The following is a 25,511-nucleotide window of genomic DNA, read 5'->3' as shown; positions in this document are numbered from 1 at the left end:
CCGCTCACCAGCGGGGCACCCCGAACCCCCCCCCCCCCCCCCCCGCACACCGCCGGGCCCCCGACCCAGCCTGGGGCCTGGAGCAGCACTTGTCTTTCTTGTGTCCCAGGGCCCCTTCTATGGCTTCTGAAAGAGCACCTGAGAAGTGTCACCTGAAACCCCACCTCGGACACCCGCAGGTGCCCGCCCAGCAGGCGTAGGCCAGGCCTGCCTCCCCCATGGGGCTGCACTGGCCCTCCTTCCCCTCCTCAGCACGCGCCAAAGAAACCAGACCCCAAAGCCAAAGTATCAGAAACGTGTATTCTTTTTCTTTTAATAGTAAACCTCTTTACAACAAATATAGTGAAAGAGTTTTCAAACAAAACTCATAAGAATCTCGAGAACTTTGTCTTTTCTTATTGTGTAGAATACTAAGAAAGCATCACCATACAGCACGAAAGAAACATCGAAAACAAACCGACGGCCACACGCTCGGCCTCGCCCCGCCCAGGCCTGGGAGGAGCCCCAGGAGTGTGGGTGATTGTCGGGTTTGGGGTGGGGCCCCTCCGTGGCCTGTCCCCCTCCCTCTGGGACATGAATGGGGAAGACAGAGAGAATCCAGATTCTCCACAGAACATTCCAGCCCCCTCCCCCAGTACAAACCCCGCTCCTAACTGCGTAGGGGTGGAGGGAGGCGGGCGGCAGGGAAGAACAGGCGTTCCCAGGCTCCAAGCCCCCCCCACCGTCCATGAAAGCCCGAATTCGCCCCCCACCCCACCCCAGGGGGTTCCAAAGAGTCAGTTAAAAATATATAGATATAGATATTTCTAGATACACTTTTACATCATTTCTGTCTCTCCAAACAAATAAATAGTCAGCAAGAGAAGGTGCATTACTTCCTGTCCAAGGTGGGGAGGGCCAGGTAAGGGTCAGGGGTCAGTCTCACTGCAGGAGTGCACTGCTGGGGGAGGGAAAACGGTGTGTTCGATGGGGTGTGGGGGTCCCCTGCCCACTGTCCCTGAAAGCTGTGGGAAACCTGGGGAGGCGGGGGCGTCGGGCGACTCCAGTGATTACTTTGGCAAATGCCCAGTTCTCGGGAGGAAGGAGAGGGAGGCGGCGAATTTGGCTTGTGAGAGGAACAAGAATGAAGCCCCACTCGAGGTCTGGGTTCCCAGGGACCCTTCGTCTGGCCGGCCAGAAGCCCCTGCCCCCAAGAGAAATCTTGGGATTTTGAACTGCAGAAACGTCACGTAGTCATTCACAGACCACCCCCTGCCCCCAGGCACGGAGAAGAGAGGACACACATCGCGCATGGTAATCAAAAGCCAGGTTCGCCGGTCCAAGGCAGAGGGCAAACGGGGGAATATTGCACCGTGAACCGCAGGGACCCCGGCCCCGCCCGCACCTGGTGGCGGCCAAGCCCGGCCCAGAGAGGCGGGCAGACTGGCGGCGGGACCGCCGGCGAAGGGAGGGCCGGTCGCTCAGCGACTGTGGAGCACCTGTGGTTCACCCACTCAGCGTGCGCCGAGCACCAGGTCCGTGCCGGGCACCGGGCGAGGCCTGGGGATGCACGCGCGCACGAGACGACATCCCGTCTGCTCCCGAGGCCCTGGCCCGGTCCCCTTGATCCTTGAAAGCCCCCGGAGGATCCTGCAGGAAGCCTGAATGTGGCGTGTGCCCAGTCAGCAGGTGGGGGATAAGCCGTGAGGAAGGGTGGCTCACGGACCGGGCGAGGAAAAAGCTTCCGGGAGGAAGGGGAACGTGAGTGTCACCGTGAAGGGCTGGGGTGACGGAGAGAGGGGACCCCAGGGCAGGGGGCTGTGTGTAAGGTGTGGGTCTTGGGGGACTACGTGCTCGGAGCCCGTGAGAGGCGGAGCTGCGGGGAGGAGCAGAGGGGCCAACTGCCAGAGCCCTGACTGCGGGACAGAAATATCAGGGTGAGGACAGGTGAAGGAGCAGGCCAGAGGGGAGGGGGCCCCGGAGGGCGCCGTGCGGCTGAAAGCCAGGGCTGCGTGGCTGCAACGGCCACCTGCCCCTGTGTAAACACACGCCCAGGTGCGCACACGCACACGCACACAGATCCTCAGAGCTCGATTTTCACGAAGATTCATGCGGATGGCCGGACAGGCTCAGAGACTCGTGCAAGCTACACACACACACGCAGGGACACTCAGACACGCCAACGGCAGGTGCCCTCGCGCACACGCACGTGCAGCCACGCGCCCCCCTCTTCCGTCTTCCCCTGCCTCGCGTCACAATACTGCAAGTGGCCGGGTGGTAGTGGCCGGCACAGAGAGTCGCCCGCCACACACCTGGGCCTCGTCTCCTCTGCTGTCCCACCAAGGGAGCACGGCACCCTCGGGCAGAGGACCTCGGCTTCCGGGAAGCAGGGGCAGACCCCAGGCAGCCCGCCACGCACCCCAGGCCAGGCCCCTCAGCGCCTGGTGTGGGTCATAGGCTGGGGGCCTGCCCCCTCCGGGGTGACCTGTCACAAAGCCCGAGGTCTCAGGAGCTGGCAGGCAGCAGAGGGGGCAGACGGGGGGCGGGGAGGGGAGCAAGAACAACAGCAGAAGAACCTCGTCTGTACAGTACGGGCGTTTGAGTCGTTATTATTACAATATACTTTGACAAAAATAGAATCTCATTTCATATCAATACAACAACAACAAAAAAAAACCAGTTTCCTGGACTGTTAAACGGCTAACGCTTCCCAAGGTTGCTATTTACAATTACAGTAGCCAAGAGGGGAGGTGGGGTGCGGGCTGGGAGGGGGCAGGAGGTAGCGAGACAATGGGGGTGCCAGGAGCAGGGAGGCGGAAGGGCTGGGGAGCGGGGTCGAGGGGGAAAGAAGGGGGCCTTCGGAGGACCTCCAGTCCCCTCCCTCACACCCGCACCCCATCCGACACCCCCTCCCCTGGGGGTGAGCCCGTGTAAGGAAGAGCGAGCCCCTCGCTCACACTCGCCCCGGGGGGCCCGCCTCTGGTCCTCAGGCACCCTGGGTGCCCGAGGCCGGCTCCCACGAGGCGGCCTCACTCCAGCCCCTCCCCCCATTCTGCCTGCACCTCGTGGCCGCCTTTATGGGGCTGGGGAGCTATTGCACTGTGTCTCTCAGGGAAGACGCGGGGGAAGGCGGGGACCCCGGCGCCCCCCGCCCAGCCCTGCCGTCTGTCCTCAGCCCTCTCCTCATGGCTCTTTCTCTCTAAATGTGCTTCAGAGGCGCCTGCCTCCCGCCTCCCGCCCCCCACCCCCAGCCTCAGATTCCCAGGCAGCTTTGCAGCCTGGAGCCCGGCCAGCGCCCCATGCCTTGGGGCGCGGCTCACGCCAGGCCAGTGAGACTACGTGGTGTGTGGGCGCGTGCGGCTGGGCCGGGGAGCTCTGTCCCACGCGCCCGTGGGCACGGCCCCGAGGCAGAGGCCCTTTACGGAGCCGCCACGCACCCTCCCCTGAAACACAAACCCACCGTCAAGCCGACTTTGGGGTTTCAGTCTGTTGTAAGGGTTTCTGCTGTTTGGAAGTTTTTTGGTTATTTCCCTCTGTCTGGGAGACGGGGTGGGGGGCTCCACATGCACGGCTCGGCACCTGTCCTGTCCCAAAGGCCTGGCGGGCCCCCACCCCCCTGCAGCATATGTGTACAACGTGCAAAGTGTCCCCCCTTCCCGCAAAAAAGAGCTCCCCCAGCCAGTGAAAAAGGCGGGGTGCAGAAAGGGGATGAGAGCATCCCCCCTCCAAAGCGAGAATCCAAATTAAAAAAAATATAATATTAATAATAATATAATAATAATTATACACAAATGTAACCGTCAACAGGACACGGAGCACAAGGGAGCGGGGCCGAGCGGGAGGAGCCCAGGACGGGGGCGGGCGGCGAGATTGTCAACTCTTCATCGGGGAGGCTGAGAGGAGGGGGGGCCGTCACTTTAATGTCTGTGAAGAGAGGAGATGGAGAAGGGGTGTGAGGGGAGGTCCAGGCCGTGGGGTGTGCGCCCACTCCCCCCTCCTGGCAGGGCCCGGCCCCCAGTGGCAGGGCCAGCTCTGAGGGGCCGCGTCACAGAGCGGGAGGGCTGAGGGCTGAGGGCAGGGCTGGCCCGAGGACGGGGCGGGCGGGGCGGGTGGGCAGGAGGCGGCGCTACAGTACCCAGGTGTCCAGCCGCATCCTCTTCACGGCCGAGCCCTCGGCCTCAGGCTCCGGGGCCGGGCGCAGCAGGCCCAGCGTGGGCCCGAAGTCCGCCCGGCCGTCGTCCTGGTCCCCCGGCTCGTAGGAGCCCCCGGCTGGGCTGCTGAGGCCGTCGCCAGGCTCCGGGCGGGCAGCCGGGAACACGGCTGAAGGGGGCGGCGCGGGGCTGCGCTCACGGCTTGGGGACACCGGTTCCGACTTGATGCTGATATGGGGGTGGGTGGTGACGGTGAGGGCAGCGCCCACGTGGGGCAGGGGGCTGCCAGGGCTGGAGACGGGCGCCGGGGTTGGGTGCGGGGCGGAGAAACAGGGGCGGTGAGCCACAGACGGGGTGAGAGACAGGTGGGGGTGCGAGCGGGAGGGGGACGGAGGGCGGGTCGGAGACAAGGGGAGAGAGGGCCAGGCGAGGGGGGGAGGGAGTCAGTCACATCAGCTGTCCTGGGCCACGTCACCTAGCGGGCCGCCCGCCGCCCCCCTCCCGGGCTGGCTCTCGAGGGGCTCAGGGCGGGTCTCCCAGGCCTGCACGCGGCCAGGGCTGCCCCCTGGAGCCTCACGGGCTGGCCACTGACACCCCCAGCGGGCCCTCGCCGTCCCGCCCCCCCAGGCAGCCCACCGAGCCCGTGTGGGGGTCCCCGGGACTCACAGGAGGTTGCTGAGGGACACGGGGACCAGGTGCGACTGCGGCTGCGGCTGCGGCGGCTGCGGCTGGGGCTGGGGCTGCGGGGGCTGCGGCTGGGGGGGCTGCTGGGGCTGCGGCGGCTGCTGCCAGGCGGTGACGTTGCCGAGCGACAGCCCCCCAGGCGAGCTGAAGGCTGGCAAGGACGACAGCTCCGCACTCGTCAGCTGGTAATCTGTGGCGAGGGGAGCGAAGGGAGGGTGGCCTCAGCAGGGGAGGACGCAGGCTGGGGCGCCGGGGGGGGGGGCGGGCACAGGAGCGGCCGTGGATGACGGACAGGCAGACAGTGCGCCACACGGCCCTGGCCAGCCCCCCGGGTGGCAACCCCAGCTCGAGAAAGGCCAACGGCGACAACCGTGAGGTGCCGCTTCTAACAGAACGAAAAGGTGATCTTTTCCAATCTGTTCACCTTTTTTTTTTTTTACTATGTGTAGATGTCACTTCTACAGCGTCAATTTTAAGAAAGGAGACGGGAGGAAAGGAGGAAAGGTGTGCCCCGGCCGCGCACGTCGCTGAAACCGCGCCCCCGCCGGCCGCTCGTCCGTCCCCCGCCCCGCAGACTGCCGACCGCCCGCGGAGCGGCCGCGCCCACCGCGCGCAGGGCTGCAAGGGGACAGCCCCGCAGCGCGCGCCCCCTCCCCACGAGGTGGCGCTCATTATTTCCCGAGGCTTCCGTCGCAGTGAGGAAAGCGATGTTCGCAGGGTCACAGAACAAACCGCCATGAGCTGCTGCTGCACAACTCACACGGCGCCGGCGCCTTCCACGCGTCCTGTCTGGGACGGCGCAGACCGGGAGGGCGGGAGCCATCCTGTCCTGACAGTCACTCCGGGGGCGTCTGCCCGGCCTTGCGCCCGCGCCGTCCACGCAACGCCGCTGCGAGGTGGTGGGCAGCAGCGCCATCGGGCCCCTGGCCCCGCCGCCCACGGGCCACGTGACTCTGGCTGAGCTCCTTACGCACCAGGAGCCGGCGAGGACGCCAACCGGTCACACGGCTCACGTGAGGACGGAGCGACTTCGCACGCACCACGTGTGCAGGACAGGCTGGCCCCAGGAATTACTCCAATGACTTACTGGTTATCGTCATTAATTTACAAGTGAGGCAACCGCAGCCTCGGGTTTAAGGAACACGCCCCAGGTCACGGAGAGCGCCCCTGGCAGGGCTGGGACGCGACCCCAGGCACCTCAACTGCCGAAAGTCGCCCCCAGGGAAGGCCCGGGCTCGCCTCTGGCCTCACGGCGCTGGCCGGGAGCTCCGGGGCGCTCCCGTGTGAAAAGCGGAGGGGGGCACACGGGCCCAGGCAGCGCCGTGCCAGCCCGGTCCCCCACAGTGCAGGCCCTGACTCCACCCCGGCCCACGACTCCCCAGCCCATGCCAGCTCCGTCCACCAGGGGCCCAGAGCATCCAAACGGGTGGAGCTGCCTGCAGGCTGCCCAGCGACCACAGCGGACCTCGGCAGCCAGTGTCAGCAAGGGGCCGGCCTGTCCTTCACCCAAGACGCTGTCACAGCCAGGTCACTGCCAGCCGGAACTTGCCCTGGGCCAAGGACTGTGAACAGTGACCAACCAGCAACAAGCTTGCCGGGGTGCTGTTCACACACCTAGTGCCACCCGACAGCATCTGCTGCCTCCGTGACGCCCAGGGCCAGAGGCCCCGGAGCCCCCAGCGGCCGAGGGGACTCGAGGAGGGCCACTCACTCCCTGTCAGGCTCCGGGGCAGAGTCCGCTGCCACCACAGTGACCAAGGGGCTCTTGGCCTGGCCCACTGAGCGCCTGTCACCGGCACTGACACCCACTGACCTCCCTCCTGCTTCCCCAGGCGGCGGGGGGCCCAAGGAGACAGCAGAACGCCACCAGCACGGTGTCCCCAGAACAGCCACTCCAGAAGAGCAGTCTGCCCAGCCCCCGCCCGCCCCGGGCGCCGGCTTCCCTAGCTGGGCCAGACCACAGCCGGCAGGGCCAGGCCGGACTCGGGGACCTCCTGTCCGGCCCCCACTCTGACAGACGAGCCCGGCTGCCTGGCACAGGCCCCCCGAAGCTGCCCAGGAGTGGGTGTAACGGCCCAGGAGTGGGTGCGCACAGAGACAAGGGGCTGTACGGGCGCTGGGGGCAGACTCAGGCCAGAGCCGGGCCCCTCGACACGGGCCGGCCCCGGGGCTCTGCACAGGGTCGGCCCTGGGTCTCCCGCGTGGCCTGGGAGGCGCCGGGCTCTGTGGCATCTGTGCCGGGGTCAGGCCCCAGCACGGTTCGGCTCTGGGACGGGGGCTCACGCGGCAGGGCGAATGGGAAGGCCTGTCTTGTCTGATGCCATCGCGACAGCCCCAAGGCGAGCCGTCCTCAGGTGGAGAACCTGGGCAACAGACCAGGCGGCCCCGCCTCGGACGGGCTCTGAAACGAGGTGGCCAGACACCTCCCCCTGGGCAGTCCCTCCTGACGCCGCGGCCGGAGCACGGGCGAGGCGGCTGGCAGTGCCGCAGGCTGCTCCCAGGAGGGCGCGAGTGGGTGACACAGGCCAGGGAGGCACCGGGTGTCCTGTCAGCTCCACGCGGGGCCCGCCCCGTGTCTCGAGCGACGCCGCCTTCAGTCCCGTCTCCCGACCTTCCTCGGTCTTGCTCCTCCTGCCCCTGGTCACCAAGCCACCCAGACCCCCGGCCCGGAGCCCCCCGGCTCTGCCAGGAACCGGGACAAGGCCCCCCTCTGCCTGCTCAGCCCCCGTCTCCTTCCTGCCATAGGACGCCTCGCTGGGCAGACCGTGCCCCCTCCCCACTGCCCAGCCCCGGCGGCCTGAGTCGCAGCTTAGTCCACCTCTGGCCTGGCTGGTCCTGACAGGAGGCTCCCTAAGACGGGAACCCCTTCTCTATTAAGTCCTGTGTTAAGAATAAGGGATACCCCATTAAATCTGAATTTCGGACAAAATAATCAACACTCTCGAGGCACAGGTATGTCTTTGGAACAAATGGTAAAAAACTACTCAGTTTTTCCTGAAGTTCAAATTTAACTGGGCGTCCCATTTTCCTACTGGCTAAGTGTGGTGACTTTAATTAAGGGGGGCCTCCCCCACGTCAATGGCCTTCCTCAGACTAGGGCGCCCCCCTGTCGGCCCGAGTGCTCACCTGTGTTGTAGGCGGTGGGCATGGAAGAGAAGGGGAGCCCCTGGCTGAGCAAGCTGGGCGTAGCCACGGAGACCACGGGCGTGGTGAGCGAGTGCGTGGACTGGGAGGCCCCGAGGCGCTGGGCGTTGTTCTGCGGGAGGAAACTGGCGGTCAGGGGGGAAGAGGGGGCTGCGCGGTCCTGGCCTCACACTCTAAGGCCCGGAGCGGGGCCCTGAGTCCCAAGGCCTGGCGGGGTGTTCGGCATGGAGGCCCCGAGACACACACGCATGTGCTGGTGCGGTCACAGACACCGGCATCCACGGAAATGGGCCACGCGCGCCCGGTCACACCTGCAGACATGCAGAGGCGGGCGCGCGCGCTGGCCCCGGGCTCTGCCCTGAGCGTCAGGGGCAGGCCACGCCCGCCCGCCCCTCGGAGGCTGCCCCGCGCCCGGCACGCCGCGGCGCCCGCCGCGGGAGGCGAGCTGGCATCTGCGAGGGGACGCGTGTGCCTGCGTGTCTGCACACACGTGTGTGGGCTGCCAGCTCCATCTGCCGCTGACTCACTTGTTTATTCCAGCTCCACGCTGGGGCCGAGACAGCCGCCGTGCCGGCCGCCAAAGCCTGCCTGCCTTTTCCAGCCTCTCCGGCCTCCCGGCAGGCGGTGCGGGGAGGCGCCTCTGCCCGCTCCCGGCTGGGGCGTGTGTGCAAGAGGGGGTGGTGGGCCGTGGGCGCCTGCGCACCATGGGGGGCCGGCCGGGAGGGCGGCCCCCTGCAGGGACGTTGTGGGCCCCCCCAACCCCCGCCCCCTGAGTCGGCTCTTCCCGTCAGTCTGGTTCACTCCCACGGGGCGGTGGGACCGGGAGAGCAGGTGCGGAGCAGCCCCGGGCCTAGGCGCCTAATCCAGGCTCCCGGGGCTCACCCTGGACAGGGCCTGGTGCGCCACCCCCACCCCCCCGCACACACGCGGAGGAAGGTGTGTCTGTGTGAACGGGACACCGCAGAGACACGCGTGCACACGCGGGCACACACATGCACGCCCCACCCCTCGGCCCCGCCCATCCACCGCGGGATCCGAGCACAGCTCCTGGCAAACAGCCAAGGCGACAGCGCACGCGAAGGGACAAGGGCGCACACGCACTCTGCGGGGAGCGCGCACGCACTCTGCGGGGGGCGCGCGCCGCGGGCCCGACGACCTCGCGGCCACAGCAAACGCCTCGCCCCCTCACTCACCAGGTCTAAGTGGTCCTCGGTCTGGGAGCAGAAATAAAACCAAGGGACGGCTCAGAGTCCGGCCTCCGGCCCCGCACCCCTGCCCACCGCCACCCCACCCACCTCCGCAGCCTGCAGCACAGCGCTGCTCCCCGCGACCCGGACGCACGTCCAGCCCAGCGCCCCCGCTCCCGGCCCCCGCCCCCTGCCCGAGGCCGGCACTTCGGCCTCCCGCCGTCTCCTGGGAGGACGTAACTGCCCGCTCTCCGGCTCCCAGCCCCCCGGCCGGACCCCCACTCACCAAGTGGTGCATTAACCCCTTTCCTCCCTGGGACGTGATGACCCTCAGGTCGGGCTTGCGGCTGGGGGCTCCGAGCTGGGCGCTGTGGGTGGGTGGGGGCGGAGACTTGGCGGGGACGACCTTGTTTAAGCTGTTGCCATTGGCCACAGGGAGCAGGCCAGGGGAGGCCCGGGCGCTGACGTAGCCGTTCCCTGGAGGAGAGAGGCGGGCACAGGAGTCACGCGAGGCCCCAGCCCAAGTCTGCCCGCTGCCCCCGGGCCAGTGTGCCTGCCACCCAGCGCCTCTCAAAGCCTGAGTGGGCAGGAGCTCCCCTGGATCCCGAATCAGTGGGTTCGCCCCCTGCCATGAGCCACAGGCACGGGGCAGCGTGGGGGGGTGGGGAGACGCTCTGCAGGGGGTGGGAGAAATGGAATCACAAGAGACAAGCCTCTCCCTGCCTTTCCACTTTGTGGTCACCATGGACAGGAAGTCCAGCACCTTCTGCCCCCGACTGGGTGCACAATGACCCAGGTTGGGAAAAGGTGGCAGCCTGGAACTTGGGCCTCAGGGAAGGTCCTGGTCCCCGGGGCAAATGAACCACTCGTGGCTCCCTGCGCCATGAGCTGGGGACGCTGTGACTTGGATGAGCACGTGCCAAGGTGCCCGCAGCTCTGGGGAAGCTGAGCCGCTCGCTGGGCGGGGTGCGGGGCCTGGCGCCGGGGGCTCGATGGCCAGCCACTGCCACAGCCAGACTGCCTGCGGCTCCCTTTGCCTCACGCCCACAGCCTGTGCGGGGCTTTCACACGCCGTCTCCCCATTTAATCCTCACGCCAACCCCCAGACGGACAGGACACGTGTCCTGGGCACTATTTACAAAAGAGGAAACTTGAGGCCTGGCTGGCAGAGGTGTGATGCCTGGCCCAGGGGGCCGGGGGCCAAGCCAGGGGCCACGTGCCGGCTGGACGGCCCTGTCGCCACCACCTCGCGGCCCCAGGCGAGTCTCCGGCCTTCTCCTCGGAGAGGGAGGGTATTCACCTACTGCCCGTCTCCCGACCCGGACGGTTAGTGCCAAGGAGTGGCTAGCGTGCCTGGCGCTGAGCTGGGAGACCCTAAGGCCCAGAGGTGTGCGGGTGACCACAGCCAGAATGTCACCCTGCTCTGTGGCCTGAGTGTGGTGGCCTCCATCCCAGTTCCCGGATCACTCTGGGAATGGCAGGAATGTCAGGGTGACGTCAATGGTGACATTCGAAGTCACAGTCACCAACCAGACGACAGCACAGGGCAGGAGGGGCTGTCGGCTATGGGGAGGGGGGCGGAACAGCCTCTCTTCGGTGGCTTGTAGATGTGTGCTCACGAGCACTCATCCAGGGTCCGGAACGTCGCCGCGTGTGCGCGCGCGTGAGGGTCTGTGCCAGACATGCCTGCACCTGCCAGACGCCCCGCTCAGCTGGGGAGCCTGGCCTCCTCCGGGACCAGAGGGGTCGGCCTGCCCTCGTGCTCGGCGGGGCCCAAGGGCCCACATGTCACCCATCATGCTGCAGACGTGAGGTCTCGGGGCTCAGAAGCCCCCAGACTCAGCCCCCAGCTCAGGCCCCGCGGTCTCCCTCGCTGCCCGTCTCGGTGCTTCCTGGTCCCAGAGCCCAGCCCCCCAGGCAGGCAGAGCCCCCCTGCCCAGGCTGCCGCACTCACCCACAGGGCTGGGGCAGGCTCCGTTCGCACTGCTGAGGTCTCCCCCCAGCATGGCCCCTGGAGGACAAACAGAGCCACGATGAGCCGACAGGACGCCCCTCCGGAGCGGGCCTTGGGGACTGCGTGGGTAGAGTCTCAGTCCCTCCCCTGAGAAGCCATGGAAATGAGGGAGGCACGTAGGGGAAGGGGGTGCCCGGTGGGAGGGCTGTGAGTCCCCGCCCCCGCACCGCCACTCACCGGCACTGGCTGGCCGCTGGGGCAGGCCGGGGGACACGCTGTTCCTCTGCAGGGCTGGCTGCTGGGGGGACAGGAGCCGTGGGTCCGTGAGGGATGACGTCACCAGGGAGGGGGTGACCAAGGAGCCGCTGGGGTTGCTGAACTGCAGCGAGCTCTGGCTGGACACAGGCACCGTCACGGGCATGGCAAAGTTGGGGGCCGGGACGGCTGACTGGGCAGAGAACGAAGAGGCAGGGTCAGGCCGGGGTGGCCCTTCCCGTGGCAGCCGAAGGCGGTTCTAGCGCTGAGCTGCGCGTCCGCGGGCCAGCGGCTCAGGCCCTCCCCACCGGGCCCTCCAGGGTCCTGCCCGGCACGCCCCCCAAGGACGGGCACTGCTGGGAGCACTGTGGGACCCGGCTCTGGGCCAGAGAGCAGGACAAGGCTCTGCCCACTGCAGAAGGGCCAGGGGCGCCAGAACCGCTCGTGGAGGGGGGTTAGTCCTCAGCCAGGCGGGACACGCGGGGAGCGGTTAGCGGCCCCTCGTATGACCAGACACACACGCAGCGGGCGGGGCCTGCGCTGCGGGTCAGGACGCCGCGCCACCCACGGGCCCCCGCGCAGGCGCCCGCCCCGCCTCGCTGCCTTCCCCTTAAGCAGTCCCTGTCCCCAACCGCAGGCCTGAGTGCCCGAGCCCGGGGGTCTCAGCAGGCCTGGGGCCTGGCCCCAAAAGGACCCAGACGAGCACGTCCTCCACGGCCCTGCCACCTAAGGGCCTCACGTCGCCTCTGACTCCCTGCTGGGGGGGGAGCGGGGGGGCTCCACCTGGCGAGTCGCGGCTGGGGCGCAGGTCCCCTGCGACCAGCGTCAGCGGTTCCTCGGGAGTCACCGACAGCCCCAGCTCGCTGGGCGCGGAGCAGCCGCGGGCCGGGCGAAGCCACACCATGCAGCGCGGGGCTCCAGGCACGCACTACTCACGGCCAGTCTATAGCTCTGCATCATCTTATCAAACTCCTCGTCTATCTTTCTATACTTCTCCTCCGTCTGGGGGGTCAGGGCGAACGCCTCGTCCACCTCGGGGCTCTCACACTCCCTGTGCTTCTTGTGCAGCGCCTGGGGCGGGCGGACAGAGCGTGAGGCTCACCCCGTAGCGCCGGAAGAGCCCGTCCAGCTCCTCGCTGGCCCGCCGGCACCTGTCCTCCAGCAGCGGGCTCTGCTCCAGCGAGTCCTCCCCGTCGGGCTCCGGGCTGTCGCAGCCGTTGAAGCCCTTCTTCCTGAGGGTCTGCAACCGCACCGCCGTCAGCGAGCCTGCCCGCCGCCTCCCCCCAAGACGCCTGCACCCCGCCTCTGTCCCAGGGTCCCCATGACCCCTCGGTGCCACCTCCACCCGGGGCACAGTGCAGGACCCCGTGGGCAGGGGCATGGCAGGTGGGGTTCATGTGGGAGGGGGCCCAGCTCAGGCCATGCCCTTGGCGCAGTGACGGGGGGCTGAGGGGAGGGTGCCCCAAAGGAAGGTGGTCAGGGCTGGCATTGCCCAGCTCAGATCTGGGTTCTGCTTAGAAGAGGATGGGGGACGGAGAAAGAGAGAGGAGGTGGGGGACGAGAGGAAAAAAGGCCAACAGGTTCACCGAGTCGCCACTATGGGCCACCTATAAGCTGTCCTCGCCAAGGCCAGAGCTTCTCACGCGTGGCCACACGGTCTGGGGACACACTTGCCGGGTCTGGAGTGGACCCCAAGGCTGCCCTCTGCCTGTGCAAAACATCTTCACACTTGTTTTGTCTTTAAAATGATGCAAAGTTTACATTCTAGTCCACATTAAATCTGTTTTCTCTAACATAAAAAGAAGGGAATTTCCTCCCAATCTGAGTTGAAATCTCGCTCCAGGAAGGCAGCCTGTGCCTCCCGGGCACCCCCTCCATGGCACGAGCTCATAGCCAAAGCAGACACGCCTCGGCGTCAGGAGCAGGGGGCATCGACACTGCCCACAGCACCCTTCCAGCTGGGGGGCTAACCCATCTGCCAAGGCCACGTGGCCAGTAAAGGCCCGCGCTGGGTCCCAAAGCCCATGTCCCTCAGAGTTCACAGCGGCAGCTTTCTGAAACAGAGCATAGAGCCACAGGGGCCCAGAAAGGGACAGGACAGCAAGACAGATGAAAACGAGGAGGGGGACACAGAGAGCAAGAGGCAGATGCAGGAGCAGACGGAGGGGGGAGAAAGGGGCCAGCCGGCCCGCGCGGCCCCGAGGACAGACAGAGCGGGCATGCCCGCGCGCCTGGCGGACGCGGAGAGAGCGCGACAGCGGCCTGGGTGAGCAGCGCACCCCGCAGCCACTCGCTGCCGGGGTCCGCGCGACACCGTGCGCGGGCTGGCGGGGCCGGGGCAGGTGCGCGCGTGCGCGGGCACGAGGGGTGGGGCGCGTGCGCGGGCACGCGGGGCCCGGGCAGGTGCGCGCGTGCGCGGGCCGCCCCACCTCGATGATGTCGGCGTTGGTGCGGCTCTCGTGGGGCTCGTTGTACTCCGTGTACTTGAGCAGCACCTTGTCCATGTCGGTGCTGGCGTACTGGAACAGCTTGTTGGAGTGGTTGAAGATGATGAGGGCGATCTCGCAGTCGCACAGCACGCTCAGCTCGTAGGCCTTCTTCATCAGCCCGAACTTCCGCTTGGTGAACGTCACCTGCCGGGACGCGCTGTGAGCAGCTGGCTCCGGCTGCGCCGAGGCCTGCCCTGAGCCCCGCCCGGAGCCCCCACCTCAGGGTGACAGCTCCATCCTCAGGAGCCCCTGGTCTGGGGAGGACACAGGCCAGCGGCCCTCTGCCGACATGTGGCGGCTCAGAGCCCACGGCCCCACACTGGGGGCGGAGCATTCAAGTGGACGGACCTCCAGGTCTCTGTGGTGGGGCCATAACAAGGTCGGGGAAGGAGGATAGATGGGCGCCCCCTCTCCGCCCGGGGTTGGGAGATTCATCTCTGGAAAGGCGGGGTATCCGGGTGTGGCCTCAGGCTGCACATGGCTCATGGGCAGGGGCGCAGGTCTGCCTAGTGGCAGCAGCAAGAGTCCTGGGCACAAGGAGGTGGGGTCCCCTTCTCCCAAGGCAGCCTTTCCCCTCTGTAATAGCCTCGAGCCCCCTTCCTCCAGGAAGCCCTCCCGGAGTGGCTGCAAGGGGCGGGCGTGGAGGCTAGCTCCCTGCCCTGCTCCACCCAGCGTGGCTCCAGGTTGTCCTCACCTGTCGGTTCCGCTCATCGGTGATTCGCTGGATCTGAATCTTTTTCCTCCCCATCTTCTCTGGGGGTCCTCAGTGCTCGAAAGGGGAGGGGATCGCTGGGCGGTGGTCTTGGCACGCCTCACACTGTGCTCATGAGCGGTCTGGGGCCAGCGCTCAGTTCATGGTCTGCAGGACGCTTCCCACACAGCCTCCTGGCGGGGTCAGGAGAGGATGATCAGCCCTGCTCCCCAGGCACGAAGGCTAGGCCCACAGCAGCCCTGGGACAGGCCGGCAGCGGCTGAGCCCCTTCCCCAAAACGAAGACATGGTGGCATGAGGACAGCATGCCACGGCCAGGCACAGCGCACCTCACACACAGGTCCCAGCCCCCTCACACGGGCTGCTGCAGCCCTCAGGCTCCTGGTCAGCGAGCACTGGCTTCCAAGGGGCTCAGAGACCGCCTGGACCCCACCGAGTACAGACACGGGGCTGGCCGGCGACCCCCTGGCCTGGAATCGTGGCTGCCACTCAGGAGCCAGTTCAGAGGCCGTGCCGCGTGAACCCTGCCAAGTCTGCCGACAGCTGGCGTGGGGTGCCTGGTGCCACGACGGGGCGTCTGTGCCCCGGCTCCAGAACACAGTGGAGCAGATCGCACCCGCTGCCGGAGCCCGGGGGCCTGGAGTCCCTAGGACCCCTCCTCAACCAGAGTGCTGGGCGCCGGCCCGCTTTCCTCAGTGGGCTCAGCCGACAAGTCGGGCTTGAAGAAAGGGTTCCGTGGCTATGGACAGACAAACCGGCCCTCCAGACCAAAGGCAGGCATTTTTTTTTTTCCTATGAAAAGTCAAGTAATAAATATTCCAGGCTTTGTGGGCCATACAGCCTCTGGTGCAGCTGGTCAACTCTGTCGCTGCAGGACAGCAGCTGCGGACACGCGTGGATGAGGGAGGCCATGCCCACTGAGGCCAGGCTCGCGGGCACGGGCAGGGGCCGGTGCGCCGACCCCGCTGCGGAAGAACGGGCCATGTCTGGAGCCCCGGCGCAGTCTGAGCTGCGCGCCCCAGCCTTGCGGCACAAGGAGAAAACACAGTGAAGTCTGCCAAGGAGGCCACAGGCAGCCGGGGACCGCAGACGCCAGGTGGGGACCCTGCCTCGGTCTGCCTGTCGCCCCGCGAGGCCCACCAGTCCAGGAGCTCAGACGTCAGGCCCGGGTTGCCCCGGCTCCCAGTTCCAGGGGCCTTTGCATCGGGCACCTGCCGGCGGTGCCAGGGCGGCAGGCATGGCCCGCGCTTTCCAAAGCCTCTCCACGGGGTCCAGGGACGTGGGCTCCCACCTCCTCCCACAAACCTGGGCAGAGGTGTTGCTGTGTGTTTGATGACAGGAATTAGGACCCCCCGGCCCGGCCCGAGGGTCCCCCAGTGGCCCTGAGGTCCAGCCTCACACTGTGGCTATGGGGAGGGCAGGCGGGGAGTCTGAGAACCTGGGGGGAAGCCAGGAACGCACCTCCACACCCAGTCCCCCTCCCAGGAGCTCGGCTCCCCGCCTCCCAGGGCACCCCAAGGCTGTGCTCTCCAGAGCAGCAGCGGTCCGGCTTGGCAGGGGAGGTGGGGCGGGCACGCTGAGGGCCGGGCAGCCCAGGAGGACTTCGCCGTGGGACTCTCTGGCCGGCCGGCCCTGGAAAGCCCCATCCAGGCGTGGAGGCGGCCGCTGGGTGCCCCTGTGTGTGGTGTCCACCCGCCTCTGCCCTCCTGCTCCGAGGCAGACTCTGGCTGAGGCACGACCCCCCTCAGCTCACGGCAACTCCACGTCGCCCTCCGAGCTCGGAGAGAGCCCCTCTCAGCTCTCGGGACCCCCGGAGGAGGCATTCCTGCCAGCCCTGCGCACTCCTCCGCCCCCCACCGATCTCCCCTCGGGGTGCTCTCTCCTCCCCTGTCCAGCACTTACGTGGCTGCCAATCACCTGGACTCGGCGCTTCTATTCACTGCCCGGCTCCCCACGAGACTGAAGCTTCTGGACCACGCCTGCCCGTCCCGCCCTCCACCCCGGGAGAGGTGCTCGGGAGGCGGTGAAAGGAAGAGAGGCCTGTCCGTCATCCCGACCCTGCGAGAAGTCCTCCCTGCGGCCTAACTTCCAGCTCCTGCTGCAGCGCCGGCTCCTCCCTGCCCCCGGCGGGGACGGCGCCCTCCGTCTCCCCGATGCTCGTCCGCACGGACGGCATCTCCCCTCCAACCACCACTGCCTCTCTGGTCCTCAACCCTCCCCACCCTTGGCTCGGCTGGTACAGAGGGCGAGACTCTCAAGTCTTCTGAGGAGCAGCCCTGAGCACATGGAGATGGAGAGGATGGGGTTGCTCAGGCAACTGTCGCCTGGCAACCAGCTCCCTGGCTGATCTCCTGCGCCGCCCCCCCACCCCCGCCTCATGCTGGGGGAGCGGGGATGAGCGAGGGATCAGGGCTGAGAAGACAGGGAAGCCAGCGACCCACCGAGCTTCCCGATGGGGAGGTCAGGGCATCATCCACCCTAAGTCCCGCCAAGGCTGCCCAGGCACGTGTCACAGCCCACGCTCCCTGGCCCTCCCACCTGTCGCCGGCAGCCCCCCCCACCTGGCCAGGGCCCCCTGCAGGGCTGCGTGCCATCTCCCCCTCTGCCCTCTGCCCTGCGTCTCCACAGTGAGAAAGCCCTCGGTCAGCAATGGGGCCTCAGCCCTGACTCGGGAAGAGAGGGCGGCTGGGGCACAAAGGGCCCTGCGCTGACCTACGCAAGGTACAGAGGTCTGTCCTGTCCAAGCGTCCCTCCTGCACAGGCAGGGAGGTTTCAAGGAACACCTGGGCCTCCCTAATTAGCCCTCTGCCTCGTTACCGCACCAACTGCCAGGAGCCAGAGGCCTTGGCATCTGCTCTCCAGATGTGAGCCGGCTCCCTGGCCTGCCCGGGCCCCATCCTCTGCTGCTCCTGCCCCTCTGCTCGGAAGCCCTCCCAGATGACCTGGCTTTTGGCTCCTTCTCCTGGAGCCCAAGGCTCGGGAGGGCTTAGGGCTGCCACGGGGAACCGGGGAGGGGGAGGGGGGATGCCCAGAATGGCTTTCATGCTCTGATGTGCCCAGGGCGTGCCCAGTCCTGACCTCAGGCCACAGCTATGACTCCTTGGCTGGCAGCATCTGTGTCACCAAAAGTACCCCCTCGAAGCCTCCTTCTGATTCTGATTCACCCACCGGGGCCGTCAGTGCTAGCAGGGCAGGACGGGGCAGCCTGGATCTCCTGGGGTGCGGGCTGGGGGCAGGAAGATGTAGGGCCCTCCGCGCAGGGACAGAGGAGCAAAGGGGGAGGGAGGGTGGCAACAGGGACCCGCCCCCATGGAGGTGGCTGCAGAGAAGCCTATGTAGGGTGGGAGGCTCCCCCACCCCCCCGACAGCACCCCGGTCAAGGAGGAGGGGCTGAGGGGACCAGACACCTGAGAGGCCAGCAGGACCCCAGGACGGCCATTTTTCTGAGCTGTACGGACCCGCAGGAACCCGTGGGTTGTATTAACGCGCAAATGAGATGCAAAACGTACCCTAAGGGGGGTCTCAGCTTGGAGGGAGAATCGGCAGGCCCCTGCCTCCCCCCCCCCCCCGTAGCACCTCCTGGTACCTGAGCAATATTCAAACCATTCTCGGGTTTCAGAATGATGCTATCTCAGTTCCTGTGTGAGGGTGGCCTGGGGCCAGCGGGGGAGGTCAGGCCCTGGGGGTGGCAGTTGCTCCCAGGGAGCCTTCCCAAGGTGGCAGTCAGGGGAGGGCCCGCCTCCCCGCGGCCCCCACAGCCGTCCACCCAAACCGGCCTCGGTCCCAGACTCAGAGGAGCTGGGCACCTGCTGTCAGAGCTGCCTGGCCGGCCGCGGTCCACGCGGGGCAGGCGCCCAGGGAGACTGACGAGCAGCTCTGCCGCGGAGCGGCTTCGCCCTGCTCCTCCTCACGCCCCCTGAGGAGCCCTCGGCAAGCCGGCCTCGTCCCTGCCTCCCGGGCTGCTCCGGGCGCCGGCTGAGGACGGGGCAGGCAGGAGGCGCTGGCGACAGCTGTCATCCTCCGCCCCTTCCCTGGGGCTGGGCTGCAGGGCATGAAATAAGCAGCAGGCGCTGGGGGAGGGGTGACAATCCAATCCACCTGTCACCCCCACAGTCAGGCGGCCTCAAGCAGCCTGCTCGCTAGCGAGGGAGGAGGCGTGGGTGAGGCAGACACGGGGGGGGGGGGCAGAGGGACAGACACACAGACACAGGAAGGGAGACAGAGAGGGGGCAGAGGCGGCAGGGAGAGGCCGGGCGCACGGGGGGGACGGTGCAGAGGTGGCGGCCTGCGTGTGGGCGCAGCTCCCCGGTGCCACCCCCGCCCCGAACGCCGGCAGTCCAGCCAAGGGCACAGTGCGCCCAGGGCCTGGGGCTGCTCTGGGCCCAGCCCCTGCCCTCTGAGGGAGCAGTGCGGCTGGACCAAGGTCCCAAGAGCGGGCAGAGGCGGGGACGAGGCCCAAGGGCCCTCTCAGTCCCCAGGGCGCCCAGGGCCGCAGCCCCTCAGCCTCCCTCTAAGCAGACGTGCTGTGGGGGTCTGGAGGACAGGACGAAAGTGAAGGCCAGGCTCACCCCGGGCAGCACGACGGAGCCCTGCCTGTTCATGCTGCTCTGGTCCCGAAGTGTGGGCATGGCGCCTCTGGGCCTGAGCACGGGCAGTGCGGGGTCTCTCCACTGCCCCCTCCCTGGCCCCGGCCCGATTCTCACCCCAGCCTGCTCCCCGGCTGCTCTCTCTGCCCCCCAGTCTCTCTGCATTCTCCCCAGAGTTCTCCTAGGGCTGCTCTCAGAGGCGCGGGCGGCCCCCACCCCGCCCTCCTCCCTCCGACGTTGTCTGGCCGGCTGAGGACCCAAACCCCCGGTTCCCACCACCCTTCCCTCCCTCGGGACTCCCCTCCCCCAGCCCAGCAGCCTCAGGGTTGGGCAGGGGCTATTTTTAGCCTGGGCACTGAGCTAATTTTAACTCACCCACAAGGGGCCTGGGGGCGGGCTGCCGGGCTGGGGGGGCTGGGGAAGGGCAGTCAGGAAGGCTGTCCTGCGGCAGGGGTGGTCTCAGGGCCCAGGCGCCCCGGGAGAGCCGGGGAGGCAGCACTGCAGCCTCAGCTGGAGGGACAGGAACCCGCGGGGGCCAGGCCTGGAGCCCGCCCTCTGCTTCGACGACGGACAGCTCTCGGCCCCGCCCTGGGCTTCCTGCCCTCGCCTCCTTGGCAGGTCTCCGGGGATGGGGTCATCTTGTTCTCTGCCCAGACGCCTCTCCGGTGAGGGTCCGTCTCCCGAGCCTCCTCTGCTGCCTCCCCACCCGGCCGTCCTTCCTGCAGTAGCTGGGAGGCTGTGTCCCCCAGGGTCCCACACCCCGCCCCAGCTCTGGCCTCGCCCCCTCCCCGATTTCTTGGAGCTACCCAGCCAGACCTTGGGAAGAATTTGGGGCAACAGCAGATTGAATCCTAGTAGAAGGGGGTGGGTGAGGTCCCAGGGAAATAGTGGGGCTCTGGGTAGGGATTCTAGGTACCCAGTTTCTAGTCTCTGCTTTGGCCTAAGCCGCCATGTAACCTTGACCAAGTCACTGCCCGAGCGGGCTGTGCCCGCTGGCCCGTACGCTGGGTCAGTGGGGCGGACCGGTACCCAGGTGCCCGTCCAGCCCAGACACGCGGTTCCTGAGCCCTTCAGAGGCCCAACGGAAGGGAGGTCAGGACTGTGACTCCAGGGGCAGGTGACGGCAGAGATGGCCTGGTTGGGTCCACTGTCCTCCAGCTTAACTAAGAGAGGAGGGCACCGCGCAGGCTGGAGAGCGTGGGGAAGGGCTGAAGGGGGAGGTGCTTTCTCGGCAGGAGCCCCCACGACCCACGGCCCAGGCCGGCGGAGGCTCACGCCAGCCAGGACGGGGTCCGGGTGGGGCCCGGGCAGACAGGTCCCCCCATCCCCTCCCCCCGGACTGCCTGGCAGACCCGGGGCTGGGGCCCTGCTTCTGGTTGCGAGTGCACTGGCCCAAGGTCACTGTCATGGTCGCCAGGGGGCCTGTCCTGGACCCCGAGCCTGAGCCTGGCTTCGTGCCTGGCGGCTGGCACCTGCCGTGCGCGCACGTGGCGTTTGCTCGGTATCCTGGACCTTGTCCCGTCGGCTCCGCCTCCCACTCGGGAGTCTGGGCCACCGCAGCACTGAGGGGCCTGACGGGAGCTCTGGGTCCCTGAACCCACAGGCCGCCTGGCGTGCTCATCCAGCCGGTGCCCCACAGGGGTCCAGGGCCTCGGCGGGGCGGGGGGTGCAGCCACGAGGGGTTAGTAAGCTACGCAGCCCGGGATCTGGTGCGACTCGGGGTGAGCCTTGGGGTTCCTCAGGAGAACCCCACTCCCGCCCTGGTGCCGAGGCTGGGCAGCGGGAGGGCGAGTGGGTGGTCCCTGCTCCCACCTCCACCCTCGCTTGTAAAATCCAGCCCCGGGAGTGTCAAGCGGGAGGGGAGGGCCTAGCACGGCAGGCGAGGGACAAGGACAGGGAGGGCTCCCCAGGGCAGAGCAGTCTCGGGGCTCAGATCTGCTTGTCGGAGCGCCTGACCAGGCACGGGCAGCTGGCAGCGGCCCTGGCATGACACTCCAGCCAGCGGGGCCGGGAGATGACCAGCCCCCTGCCCACCTTGAAGAGGGCAGACAATGTGGCCTGTGTGTGTCCAGCACGCTTTCGGCCATCCTCCGAAAGGGTGGGGCCCAGCAGGGGTGTCCAGTCCTCGGGGGTCCTCGCTGCTGTCTGACCACGGTCACCCCCACTGCAGCCCAAGCCGCTCAGTCCTCCGGGTGAGGGTGGCGGACGGAGCCTGGCCCCAGAGCCTCGGCGGGGAGAGGCGGGGGCAGTTGGGACGGTTGCTGGGCTGCCCTCCCCCTCCCCACCCGACTTCCCTCTGGGGTCTCAGGAGACAGAAGTGAAAGTGGCAGCTGGGGCCCCGGGGGCGGGCTGGCCTGACAGCCGTTGGGGTGAGCTTCGCGACGGGTGCTGGGCCTGGGCTGCCTGCCCCTGTGGCGGACGGGCTGCTGGTTAGGTCTTAGATCGGGGAGGGGCTTCGCAGGGACGGGGGTGGGGGGGGCCACGGAGTGGCCCCGCAGGCCGGGGAGAACAGGCAGCAGCCTGCTCGGCGGGGTCCTGCCTCGCAGGGCGCGGGGCCGTCGGTGGGCTCTCCCGGCCCCGGCAGCGACATCTGCGTCCCCGCGCGGGAGGACGGCTGCCTGGCCGGGCACACAGGGCGGGTCTGGGCCGGGCCGCTGGGGTGCCGCGATGGAGGGGAAGGGGGACGATCCGAGGGCACTGTGTCCACCACGGCGGCCGCCAGGGCCAGAAAGAGGCCAATCCTATCAGAGCGGGCAGATGCGCCCTGAGACGCCCGGCCTCGCGAAGCCCCGCGGGCTTAGGGGCCACTCAGGCACGGCTGGGTCTCCTGACCCGAGGACAGCCCTCTAAGCCCCTGGCTGGGGAGGGCAGGGGCCTGGCTGCCTGGTCCGCTGAGGCGCTGGCCCGGCAGCTCCCACGGGATCAGCTGCCACTTCCAGGAAGGTGCCAGGTGAGGCTGAGGTGCCAGCCAAACGGAGGGGTGCGGTGGCAGCGGGGTACCTGCACATGGCCAGGCAGACACTCGCCTTCAAACCAACAGCTGCCCCTCACCAGCACCAGCTCCTCACGGAGCTGGGCACACCCCGAGACCCCTGCCAGCCAGGACCCCTGCCCCCCACGCCCTCCTCGCCATCATGGGGTCAGCAGAGCAAGTAGGCAGCCCTGCCCTCTGCCACACTTCATGTCCAGGGTCTGCACCAGGGAGCAGGTGAGGGCCCGGAGGTCCCTCCTCTCCCCTCCCCGTCAGCGCCCCAGCCCTGGGCTGACAGGTGGACGAGACGAGAGGGAGCAGCTGGTCCAGGACACCTGTCCCCACCCAGTCAGCTGGGGGCCCACGGGCCTGCCACGGGGTACACACAGGGCAGTCGCCAGAGCCACAGGCCGCGTGGGGCTCAGGAAGGGGGCTCAGAGGTCAACAGAGGTGAGACCCCGGGGAAGGCCTGAGGCACACTTACAAGACTGGCCCTTCCTCCTGCCCCCGGCCGCCAGGCCCCGGCAAGCACACGGCCGGGCTTCAGGGAGAACTCGAGGTCCTCGGTCCTCTGCTGTCTCCCTGAGCTGCGAGACTAGCTCTCACCCACTGCTCTTCCCCCAACCCTCAGCTCCAAGTCCGTGGGGGCGGGGAACCGTGAGCACGTAGCTGGGGGACCCAGGGGCACTGGGGTGTGGGGTGAGGGGTCCGAGGCCGGGACAGCTGTCCGGGGCGCGAGGACTGGGCTCAGCTTCCCAAGCCCATCCCTGGTCAGACTGGGCCCTGGACCTGGGGGTCCAGTCTCCCCACACACACACACACACACACACGTGCACACCAAGTCCCACCTGGGGCACCACCTGCCCCCACCCACCTTCTGGGGAGCTGCCTCAGCAGGCAAGTCCTAAGGGAGGAGGCACCCTCTTTTGAGCTCCCACCTGCCCCGCGCTCCCCACTGAACCCACTTCCCAAGCATCTCTCCCTTCTAGAAAAGAAAAGCAACTCAGCTGGGCAGGGACTCGCCCCAGGCCCCTGGGGCTCAGAGGCAGAGGGAGGCTGAGGCCGGGCACAGTGGGGTCAGGGCGCACGCCCTCAGAGGGCCGACCCTTCGGGCCTGGGGGCCCACAGGCTCGGCAGGGGCTCTGGCCTCCACACAGGGTGTTCCTGTGGCCCAAGTCCCCCTCAGCCACCTCTGGGACCCGCCCCTGGGGAGTGTCTGGGAGTGTCGCTCACCCCCATTCTCGGGCTTGCTCCACACCCTCATCGGAAGACACTTCGCACCCCCCACCACCTGCCACCAAACTGACACCCTCTGCCCTCTGTCAGGGGCTGCTATCGGGCCCCACAGACCCCTGGCGGGCAGGACCCTGCCCTTGGCCCCAGGTGACGGCCTTAACCCCTCCTTATGGGGAAGCTTGAGCAAGTCTCTTCGACCTCTGCCCAGTCTCCCCAGCTATGGAAGACAGTTGTGGAGAGAAATAAACGAGGCTTCACACGCTTCTCTGCCCCGCACACCAGCTCGGCACACATGGACACACAGTGCAGGCGCCTGCCGCCAGTCCCCTGGGATCTCACGGGCTTTAGCTTTCAGTCTCCAAAGCACGTCGGAAAATGGGGTGAGTGGGTAAAGCTCTCTTGACCAGGGGCAAAAAAAACGCCCCTTTCTAAGTACTTCCCTGGTCTGCCCAGCTCCCAGGGGAGCAGCCGGAGCACCCAGCCGGAGGAGCCAGGCCAAGGTCACTGACAGGCCTGGAGCCTAGCACCTCCTGGGAGGGTGAGTTTAAGTGAGTACATATGGTCCCGCCTGGGTGTGGCCAGCAGCAGGCCAGAGCTCTGACCGGCCCCTCCCCTCCCAGCCTACAGCAGAAGGGAGGGGGATGGAACAGCGGGGCTGCTGTCACCCCCCAGGCCACCAGGGTCCCGCGCAGAGTCCACAAGTGCACCCCGTCTCCACGCCTGGCTAGCAGCAGGGCTGGGCCTCCGGGACGGGCAGGCTGTGGCCGCGGCCTCAGGAAAAAGGAAAGGTCGGATGCAAAGGGCCCTGGGCATCACCAGGACCCGGGGTCCGCCCCACAACGCCTAAGGGCTCAAATGCAACCCTGATACCTCAGATGGCTGGGCTCATCGGGGTGCGTGGGGAGGGCAAGGGGGACCAGGGACAAGTCACCAAAACACCCAGGTACCCTGATCACCACAGGCCCGGTGAAACTCCTGTACCTCCGGGAGCCGACTTATCCAAGGACACACGGTCAGCGAGGGGCTGGGGCAGGCTAAGCCAGGGCCACGGCGAGGGGTACGTGGGGGAGGTGGGGGCGTCGGGGACGGACGTCCACCCGGCTCAACTCATGAGCCATGCTCTGGGTCTGCCCACTGTGGTCTGGCCTCCGGCCCCCTGCTCCAGGCCCCGCGTATCTCTCCTGAGTTCCTGCATGCCCTTTGGGTCTAGCCTCCGGCCCCTCCCCGTGTCCCCAGTCTTCAATCCTTTAATCATCTTTGCCACTCAGCAACCCCCCAGCCCCCCCCAGGGCGGCAGCTGCTCCGAGGGTGCCTACACACATGTGCGTATGCGCTGCACACCTCACGCACGTGCGCCATTAAATGTTGGGGGCCTGCCAGGTGCACGCGGGCATGCCCGTCTGCACGGACCCCTGCACACCCCCGGCCGGGGGACGGGAGTCTGGGCTGCCATGCCACAGCTCCAAACCGCCTCTCCTCAGGGTGCTGTCAGCCCCGGGGGGACGGGGGGAGGAAACAAATGTTCCGGGAGCCAAAAACTGCTCCATCCCCACTAGGCCAAAGTTCAAGGCCTTTCGGCAGAGCCACCAGGAGCCACTGAAGAAGAAGGTGCTGTGAGAGCCCCCTTTTCCCAGGCCAGGCCAGGGCCACTGGCCTCTCCCCCATCTGGCTGCACTGGGCAGTCCTGAGGTCCAAGCTCGCTCTGCCTGCCGTGGCTGGTGACTGACAGGACAACGTCAGCCACAACGCAGCAGGCGTCCGGCTGCCAGGTCGGAGCTCCTCGCACCTAGCACTCTTCCCTCCCCCATGAGTAAGTCACCAAACTGGGACAGAAGGACAGACATTTGGCTGGACTCCGACCCCATGATTGGCTCATAAAAGCCACCGGCAATTACAGGGATGCTGCGGCGAGGCTGGTCCCGCCACCTCTTCCTCCCCGCAAAGGGAGATAATTGCCTCAGACCAGCTGGCCTCAGAAAGCCTGCGGAGCCCCAGCCATGGTCCCAAGGGGTGCGGACAACTTGCTACCATGGTGCGACGAGACCCCGATTCTGACCCCTGGGAACGGGCTCTAGGCCCACGTCTGACCCTCACAGCCAGCGACAGAATCTGGTGCACCCGAGAGGTCGAGGCCTCTCTCACCCCCTCGCCAACCCCTGCAGTG

At 67.4% G+C, this 25,511-nt stretch overlaps 1 protein-coding gene across 11 annotated transcripts in view; it reads right to left on the bottom strand.

Annotated features, from left to right (window-relative positions):
• Window positions 1–286: 286 nt before the first annotated feature.
• MEF2D (myocyte enhancer factor 2D) overlaps window positions 287–25,511 on the bottom strand; it is a 30,062-nt gene continuing 4,837 nt past the window's right edge. For 2 of the 11 annotated variants that reach the window (XM_016166224.2, XM_016166222.2), the window contains exons 2-12: window positions 14,538–14,728; window positions 13,784–13,987; window positions 12,457–12,594; window positions 11,337–11,547; window positions 11,100–11,156; window positions 9,432–9,622; window positions 9,152–9,172; window positions 7,941–8,070; window positions 4,797–5,004; window positions 4,115–4,421; window positions 287–3,903 (exon numbers count right to left, since the gene is read on the bottom strand). In XM_016166224.2, coding sequence (XP_016021710.2) covers window positions 3,892–3,903; window positions 4,115–4,421; window positions 4,797–5,004; window positions 7,941–8,070; window positions 9,152–9,172; window positions 9,432–9,622; window positions 11,100–11,156; window positions 11,337–11,547; window positions 12,457–12,594; window positions 13,784–13,987; window positions 14,538–14,591 — 1,533 coding nt within the window. In that variant the 5' untranslated portion in view covers window positions 14,592–14,728 and the 3' untranslated portion in view covers window positions 287–3,891. Of the gene's footprint in view, window positions 3,904–4,114; window positions 4,422–4,796; window positions 5,005–7,940; window positions 8,071–9,151; window positions 9,173–9,431; window positions 9,623–11,099; window positions 11,157–11,336; window positions 11,548–12,290; window positions 12,426–12,456; window positions 12,595–13,783; window positions 13,988–14,537; window positions 16,429–16,456; window positions 19,410–19,515; window positions 21,587–25,511 lie in introns of those variants that run through there. The other 9 variants (XM_016166223.2, XM_036234805.1, XM_016166226.2 and 6 more) reach the window with 9 other exon arrangements.

This window comes from Rousettus aegyptiacus, unplaced genomic scaffold, assembly GCF_014176215.1.
Source record: "Rousettus aegyptiacus isolate mRouAeg1 unplaced genomic scaffold, mRouAeg1.p scaffold_m13_p_17, whole genome shotgun sequence".
Taxonomy (NCBI): domain Eukaryota; kingdom Metazoa; phylum Chordata; class Mammalia; order Chiroptera; family Pteropodidae; genus Rousettus; species Rousettus aegyptiacus.
The sequence above is the reverse complement of the archived record's forward strand: the minus strand, read 5'-3'. Positions and strand labels throughout refer to the sequence as shown.